Here is an 8,677-nt window from a genome sequence, read left to right as displayed (position 1 = left end):
TTTCTGCGCAGACGTCTCTCTTCAAGGTGAGTCTTGCGGGTCCAACTGGGCTCTGCTTGGACCTACCTCTTCAGAAAACTATATTGGTTTTACATGGGGAACTCTTTACTTGTTCATATTCTTAACGTTCATTTTCCTTTATACAAATGCAAAACAAAGACTTTTGTAAAAAGGTCAAAATATAATTGAAAATTAGTGTTGTGCATGGGCCGGTTTTTGTTTTGTTGTGAGCTCAACCGTACCAATACCAATTTTGGTTTTTGGATTTTAGAAAAATGTTATGTTACGAGTTGATTTTAATTTTAAATTGGGCTTGAGATGTTTGGCCTAAAAAATGTTCACTCAAGATAATTTAATTTGAAGCCGAATTTGTGTAACCCACTTATTAAACAATAAAATTTGGGCATAAAACTTTTGATCCCAAAATAACAATTTTAAACCAATAAAAACATCCAAACAAGTTCGGTGTGGTTCGCTTTTGGAGTTCAATTTGGTTCGGTTTTGTTTTGGAGTTCGATTCAGTTTGGTGCAATTCGATTTTGGAGCGAGTAATTAGCAAAACAGAACCTTGATATTCAGTTTTAAAGAAACCCAACCTGGATCGTTGCTTATTAATTTGGATCGATTAACTCTCTTTAATTTTATTGATTTTTTCGGTTTTGATTTGGTTATTCACTATTTTTTTCTCACCCTACCTGAAGATCATCATCATCATCATCATCATCATCAAGAAGTTTCTTTCAATTTTTTTATAGATTCAAACTAGTTATACTTTTTTTGTAAAAGGTATATAAAACAAGTTCATTTTTCAAAAACCGCGTTTTGTGATAATTAGACCAAGTGTAATGAAGGTGCTAGGGGCGTCATCCACCTGTCACCTCAGCACACGTCAACCCATTCTCGTCAACAATCTAACGCTCAAGAGGGCTTATTTTGTGGGGTCCACTCCCATTTCAATCAATTTGTTTTTTTAAATCTTGATTAGACCATCCGTAGTGCCACAGCTTTGTGGCGTTTTGGCTCCAAAACGCTGACGGGCACCCCCCCCCCCCCGACTTTTTGGCCTAGCGTTTTACGGTGGGCGTTTTCTACAAAACGCGATGATGGCACACATTTTGATAAAATTGTGTGTGGGGGGTGGAGACAGAGGAGAATATATGTAATTATTATATGAGAGTTGTGTCGTTTCGTTTTGTCCATTACACTACTTTTTGTAAAACTCTCCAATGTTGACGGGATGCCACATGACGCAAAATGCGCAAAGGTATGACATTTTGACTACGCATGATCTTAACTAAACCCCCTCCATTACACTTTGCCTTTTGAATTAGTTAAAGGTCACTATCTATATGAAAACTTGTGGTTAACTGATAACTTGACGAAGCTTAAACTAACCAAACCATAATACAGTTCATTGCATCAACCATTCATGATTTCATGCCACGTAGATGATGACATGTCACAGATATTTCTAGCACTTGGATAGTTGGATAGATCAGTCCAGTCTCCACACACTGCAACTCAACCTCAGAATTTAGCTTAGCTTCCATCACAATGTCAGCATCCATGTTTCTCTCCCACACAATACTCTCAAAACCTTCAAACTTCCCTAAACCAAAATAATCAACTCCTCAAACCACACACCTGAAACCCATGATAAAAATCTTGACTTTAACCCAAATCCATCAAATTCGGCCACCAAAACAGCCCCATGGATGAAAACCCCTCTTGTTCTTGAACCCAATCAAGTCCTAGACTTCACAAAACCCAAAAACAACAACAAATCACCCGATACCAAACCCGAAAAGACCCGAAAAGCATTAACCCAGAAAGTCAGCGGCGGAAGAGGCAAACAAGCCATGAAGAAAATCCTCTACAGTATAGACAATCTTGAACAACAAAATCAAGAAGAATTACAGGATACCCACAAACACATTGAATTTAATTTACAATTAGATGAATTGGGTGATGATAATAATATTAATAATAATGTTAATATTGATAATATTGATGGAAGAGATAAGAAATGGTTTCGGCGAAAGCTTCCGTGGGAACGAGACGAAAGAATGGTGTTTAGGAGGATGAAGAAGGAGAAATTGGCGACTGCTGCTGATTTGAGTTTGGATGAGGGGTTAATTGAGAGATTAAGAACTGAAGCTAAGAATATGAGGAAATGGGTCAAGGTTATGAAAGCAGGTGTGAATGAAGGTGTTGTTGAACAAATTAGGTTGATTTGGAAGACTGATGAGCTTGCCATGATCAAGTTTGATGTGCCCTTGTGTCGGAATATGGATCGCGCACGAGAGATTGTCGAGGTTAGTTCTTAATCAATATCATTAGGGTGCAAATGAGTTGAGCTGCTCGTGAGTTACTTGAGATCAGATTGACAAAAAACTCGAAAAGGGCTGTTTTGAGCTTGGGCACAAATAAAGCTTGTTTAGTTATTGAGTCCGAGCTCGGGCCTTGTATGGGAAGGTCGTTTTAAGCTCGTCAAGCGTGCTTTTACAAGTTTTACCTTGTTTTGACTTGTATGATTAATTTTACAATGCACAGTCAAGCTCGAGCCAGGCTTAGGCTCGTTTTGAGGTTTTTCTTAAAATATATAACTACAATTAAAAACGTATATAAATTAACTAAGACATAATATGTGAGGTTAGTGCTTAATCAATTCAGGGGTGCAAACGAGCCAAGCCGCTCGCAAGCTACTCAAAATCTAATCGATAAAAAGCTCGAAATCAGCCAAGCTTTTTCGAGCCTGAGCCTTAAATAAAGCTTGTTTAATTATGGAGCCTTGTATGGGAAGCTCGTTTAGGCTCGTTGAGTCTTAACAAGCGTTGTGTGCTTTATAAGTTTTACCTATTATGGTCTTGAATATATTAATTTCACGCTGCATAGTCGAGCTCGAGCCGAGCATTGACTCGTTTAAGGTACTGCACAAGCTCAACCCGAGCCTAGGCCCGTTTTGAGGTTTTTCTCAAAATATCTAAAAATAATTAAAAACGTAAATAAGTTAACTGTAAATGAATAAATGAGCCAAGCCCTAGCTTAAAAGAACAATTCACGAGCCGTGCTCGAGCTCGAGCTCTTGCAAGTCAAAGCAAGCCACAAATTAGGTCATGAAACGATGAATTTTCTCAAAAATGGTCATGAAATGATAATTTTTTTCAAAATTTAGGTTATTGAATCTTTGTTGGCAGATTAAGACGGGAGGTTTTGTAATATGGAGTAAGAAGGATGTTCTGGTTGTCTATAGAGGATGTAATTACAGAGATAAACATGTCACTGGGACATTATATCAAACTGTTGGTGTGCATGATGAAAAAGTGGAAAGCATGCCTGTACAAGGGTCCCTCTTTGAGAGGGAAGCTGATAGATTATTAGACGGGCTGGGACCGCGGTTTGTTGATTGGTGGATGCCAAAGCCATTACCCGTGGACGCGGACTTACTTCCCGAAGTGGTTCCTGGTTACAAACCACCGTCACGGCTTTACCCGTTAACCGGTAGAGCTAAACTCACAGACACCGAGTTGACTCACTTGAGGAAGCTTGCCTACCATTTACCTACTCATTTCGTCCTCGGTATTCACATTTATCTTTCTAATATTATGTGATGTTAAATGAATAATAATCTGAATCAAATGAATACTTGTGCAGGAAGAAACCGAAACCTTCAAGGCTTGGCTGCAGCCATTTTAAAACTGTGGGAAAAATGTCATATAGCAAAGATCGCGGTAAAATGGGGAATTCCTAACACAAGCAATGAGCAGATGGCTTCTGAGCTTAAGGTAAGATTATTAATAATATCGGTTTGACCAAAAAGTCAATGCTATAATTTGTTTACATGTGCAGGTTCTCACCGGCGGAGTGTTATTACTACGTAATAAATTCTATATAATACTTTACAGAGGCAAAGATTTCCTTCCTCCCAACGTTGCAGATCTTGTTACCGACCGAGAAACGGAGATTAAAAGCTTCCAGCTTGAAGAAGAAACAGCACGTGCTAATACAGTTGGAACGTTTGATTATCTTGACCAACCGCCATCAGACGTTAGCACTGTGGGTACATTAAAAGAGTTTCAAATTATTCAATCGGAACATGAGGGATTCAATGGTGGAATTAGTGAGAATGAAATTCAAGTAGAAGCCGAGAAACTAAAGTTAGAAAAAGAAATACGGATTCAAGAGCGCAAGTTTTTAATCGTACGTGTATTTTCAGTTATTTTATTTCCGGTTGTTATTTTTGTTGTGAGAAATGAAGATGGGCTAAAAAAATATTATTTTGCAGCTTAAAATGAAGATAAATAAGGCGTCAAAACAGTTAGCAAAGCTAAATTCTGCATGGGAGCCGGTTGAGCCAAATGACGACCGAGAGGTTATAACAAGTGAAGAGCGAGAGTGTTTAAGAAAGATGGGATTAAAGATGGATAGCACATTAGTACTTGGTAAGTAAAAACTCTAATATTAAATTTTTTGAAAAAAATATAATGAATTTTGATAATGCTAATAAGAATGATGATGTTGGATTTTAGGGCGACGAGGTGTTTTTGACGGTGTAATAGAAGGTTTGCATCAACATTGGAAGCATAGGGAAGTAGTGAAAGTGGTGACAATGCAAAGAGTGTTTTCAAGGATATTGTACACCGCACAATGTCTTGAAGCCGAAAGTGGCGGGGTACTTGTTTCCATAGACAAGTTGAAACTCGGATATGCTATTATTATATATCGCGGGAAGAACTATAAACGCCCTTTAAAGTTTTCAAGAAACCTTCTTAGTAAAAGAGAAGCGTTACAAAGATCTTTGGAGATGCAAAGAATTGGGGTAAAATAATGTTATCCTTTTCGTGCTTCATTGATACCATTGAGTTGCGGTAAATAATGATGTCTTTTGTTGTTTCAGTCATTGAAGTTTTTTGCAAATATGAGACAGCAGGCTATCTATGAAGTCAAGTGCAAATTGGTGAGTCTCTGCACTAGCCATATACACATAGGTTACCCTTAGTTTTCATATTACCAATATGATTAAATTGTTGGCTTCTAATTCAGGATGCTCTTACAATACATTGATGTAAAAAAGAAGACACTAAAGCAAAGATTTATGAGGTATGCATCGTTTTCTATGGTAGACCGTGATGTAGCTTCACTAATACGGGCAGGAGAGCTTTTCGACGTGTACAGCACCCGTGTAGACTCGTAGAGGCCAGGGTATATCATAAGCTTGTTGAAGCACAAAGTATCACATTTTCATACCAGTTTTAACAAAGTATCATCTAAATTTGAAAAGGTATGTTTTACAAGATGGTCTAAATTTTGTTGAGTGGTCAAACTACTAAAGTGTAAAAGTCATTGTCTTGCACAAAACATGTCGGCAAGTTAAAGATATATTCATGTTTAACACAAAATTTATCAAATTAGTTTAAAATAGCAATCCATTAATGTGTGTGAACTTTTTGTTACATTTTGTGTTTGTATTGTTTTTTTTATATGTATGAACTTTTTATTACATAAATCTAACTTCAAAATGCCTTCCTAGAAATAATAAAAATTAAAAAGAAGAGTTTCACTTCATTATATATATTTTTTAATTAGTTATTAACCTATTGTATTTGAAGTTATATCTACCGTTTAACGGGTTTGATGTTTTGTCATTAAATTTTACGTGAATAAACTCTTACATGTGTAAAGCACTATTCCAAGCATACCATCACATTTGTGCATTGGTTTTGGATAGTCCGTTCATTAGATATATCAACCGTCTTACATTTTTAGACCAGTGTAGTGGGTTGTCCAAGCCACCTGACCCTTTTAATGTCCATGAAACCATTGATCACAATAGGGGCTAAGGCGGTACTGGGTGCGAGGGCTCTGTGTGTGGGGCCATAACTTTTTCCAACCAATCAAACTATCTCGCTCACATTTTTATGAACCAAAAAAAAAGATTAAATAATATGTGACTTTAATAAAACCATTACGCGGTTTTAAGGTGTGTGGGGCCGTAACTTTTTCCAATCAATCAAACTAGTTCACTCACATTTTTATAAAAAATACATTAAATAATATACGTGTTTTTAATAAAACCATTGCATGGTTTTGAAAGAAAAGTTAACGGGAGCCCTCATGCCTACGTGGTAGTGACGTAACAGTCATATTTTCACATTTTAGTTAAACCAGTACTCGCAGTTTTAACAAATAAACCGTGTGATGCAAAATGTGAGAGTCGATATCAAAATATTCAACCAATAAAAAGTTATAACTAAAAATAAAAAAAATCTAAAGACAAACATTACTATTTTGGCTTCTCTTTCTCTCTTCCAATACGTATGATCACCACTCTATCTATATGTTATGCTATAGTTGTTGTGCTTATTTGTTACTTTATTGAAAGCTCAGTGTACATAAATATCAGTACATATACTAATCCTCCATCCGATGATCTTGAATAAGGAAATGTTATTAATAATAAATGTAAAGTGAAAGTGATGCGTAGAAGAATGAGGAAAAGAAGATGGCAGATGAGTTGGAAATCAGCACTCCACTCCACTCCACTTTCAGCCATTCCCATAAAGATCCCCATCCCATACATTCTCTGCATAAAAGCATTTCATCTTCCTTGTACTTGTTTAGATTACATTTCTGGTGTGGTTATCATTCACTTATATTTCATTATGTGTTCTTATTTACAAGGATAATTACATATATGAATTAGAAAAATGACACGTCTTTATCAAAAGAACATAATGTCTCTTTCTGATTTTATATTTTTTTTCTTTTAGGGAGACAAAACTTAGAAACCTGATATAATTAGAAAGCAAAACAATGAAAATATAGCTTTCCTTTCCAGTCAATGAGTCAAGTCTTTAAATTAGGAAATGGGTATGTACGGGTTTATGCTTTTAAAACTAGGTCATCGTACAATTGCTTACATTTTCCATTTTTTGGGAAGATACTTAGAAAATCCCTTAGTAAAGTATGGTTTTTTGTTCTTTTAATCACCCTTTTGGCTTTAAATCACAATCATGTATTTTTTTTTTGAATGACAAATTTCAAATTTCTTTATTCCAGTCATTCATTGGACTTAAAAACAAATTTCAAATTTCTTTAATCCAGTCATTGATTGGACTTAAACCCTAGACCTCCCCTCTTAAACCTTGGTGTTTAAAGACTTTGACTTCGCCAAATGACAATCGTGTTCATTTAAGATTGATTAACCGAGGAAAGATTTCTGTCAATATATTGCTTTAAGTATGTACCTGAGCAACCGTTCTTCTAACAGGATTGGGGTTTAAAATGGATTGCTATTGAGTTGTAAACGAATTTGCATGTTGTAGACTTGTAGCTATATATTTTTCGGGTTTTGTGATCTAACTTTGATCAAATACACATTTAACACAATCCAAACACGACCTGTTTATTAAAAGAGTTGCGCTGCGTTTTGCATTTCACAAGTGCATTCGTCAACACTACTATCTTAAACAGCATATTACTCACAATACATCCTAAATAAGAACATATAGCAACTTAGCAAGTGTAATAAAGCTACAAAATTCTATCTGATTTAAGTATTTGTTATGAAATCTATAATATTCTACAAACAAACTTCATATGTTGATCTGCAATCAATTAATTTGTATAAAATGTTGTAGCCTATCTTTGTAATAATAATGAACTCACCTGGAACTTAATCCAATCAGAATCACATTACAAAAAAAACTAAATTACCTTACCAGCTAGATGCTGGAACCACACCACCACTCTCACTCTCTTATTATTATAATTACTTATAACAATCACTCTTTCAACCATAGTAATGCTATGATTCCAATGCTTCTGTTTCGATATAAACACTACTTTTCCATCAAAATTTACTCCGGAATCGCCACGAGTACCGGCCGCCACGCTCGCCTCATTAACCGCTGCCGTAACGTCCCCGGAAAAAGCCTAAATCCTCTCCCACCGCCTCGCCGGACCACCAGATCACAATCGTAACCGCTCCACCGGTTCGCCTCTTCTCCCATCTCTTCAACCGGCGGTGAAGATGAATTTGAATTTGAATTCGATGACGTCACGAACAAGTCCTTCAACTTCCGTCGGGAACCGGTATTATTATTATTATTATTATTATTATTATTATTATTATTATCCTCCGATGAATCAGCATCACTTCCTCTACGATCTAAAAACTCGTCAGTTGACGGTAACCGGCGGTTACCGTTACCGTTACCGTCACCGCCGCGAGTTAACAGCATCCGGAGTGTTTTGCGGCGGCGGAGGTGGATGACGGGGCTGGTGGACGGACTCCGAGTAGGACTGCCGGCGACGGCGCATTGTGTGGCTAGCATTTTGAACTTGTACATTGTGGCCATTAATTGAATCTGATCTAATTAGAAGAGGATGAATTGGATTGAGGATGAAGAAAAAGATAGATCTGAGATTGATGCTAATCGTGTGATGGTGTAGTAATAATAATAATAATAATAATAATAATAATAATAATAATAATAAATATAGATTCTTTGTTTTTTGTACAGGCCACAGCAGCTTGCTTTGGAATTGAGGGTTAAAGAAATGAAGAAAAGCAATGGCCGGATTAAAGTGACAGTGGTTGATGCTGACCGATTTGTACTCTTACTCTACGTGACACGTGGATCACCACGCGTATACCCAACCTCATGATTTGTTG

General features: G+C 36.5%; 2 protein-coding genes across 2 annotated transcripts; one reads left to right on the top strand and one right to left on the bottom strand.

Annotated features, from left to right (window-relative positions):
- Positions 1-1,646: 1,646 nt before the first annotated feature.
- Positions 1,647-5,414, top strand: LOC143564716 (chloroplastic group IIA intron splicing facilitator CRS1, chloroplastic-like). Its single transcript, XM_077051908.1, has 7 exons — positions 1,647-2,315; positions 3,198-3,579; positions 3,655-3,785; positions 3,850-4,200; positions 4,286-4,442; positions 4,530-4,819; positions 4,898-5,414. Exons 1-7 carry the CDS (start codon positions 1,716-1,718, stop codon positions 4,997-4,999), a joined length of 2,013 nt encoding a protein of 670 aa, XP_076908023.1. The 5' UTR covers positions 1,647-1,715; the 3' UTR covers positions 5,000-5,414.
- A 2,228-nt stretch (positions 5,415-7,642) lies between these two features.
- Positions 7,643-8,363, bottom strand: LOC143564705 (uncharacterized). The gene has a single exon (XM_077051899.1). The coding sequence runs from the start codon at positions 8,358-8,360 to the stop codon at positions 7,860-7,862; it is 501 nt and encodes a 166-aa protein (XP_076908014.1). The 5' UTR covers positions 8,361-8,363; the 3' UTR covers positions 7,643-7,859.
- Between the last annotated feature and the right edge of the window lie 314 nt (positions 8,364-8,677).

The sequence above is a fragment of the Bidens hawaiensis genome, unplaced genomic scaffold, assembly GCF_021521415.1.
Source record: "Bidens hawaiensis isolate Kalapana, Puna unplaced genomic scaffold, B.hawaiensis_p1.1 tig00022149_1, whole genome shotgun sequence".
Lineage (NCBI taxonomy): Eukaryota > Viridiplantae > Streptophyta > Magnoliopsida > Asterales > Asteraceae > Bidens > Bidens hawaiensis.
The sequence above is the reverse complement of the archived record's forward strand: the minus strand, read 5'-3'. Positions and strand labels throughout refer to the sequence as shown.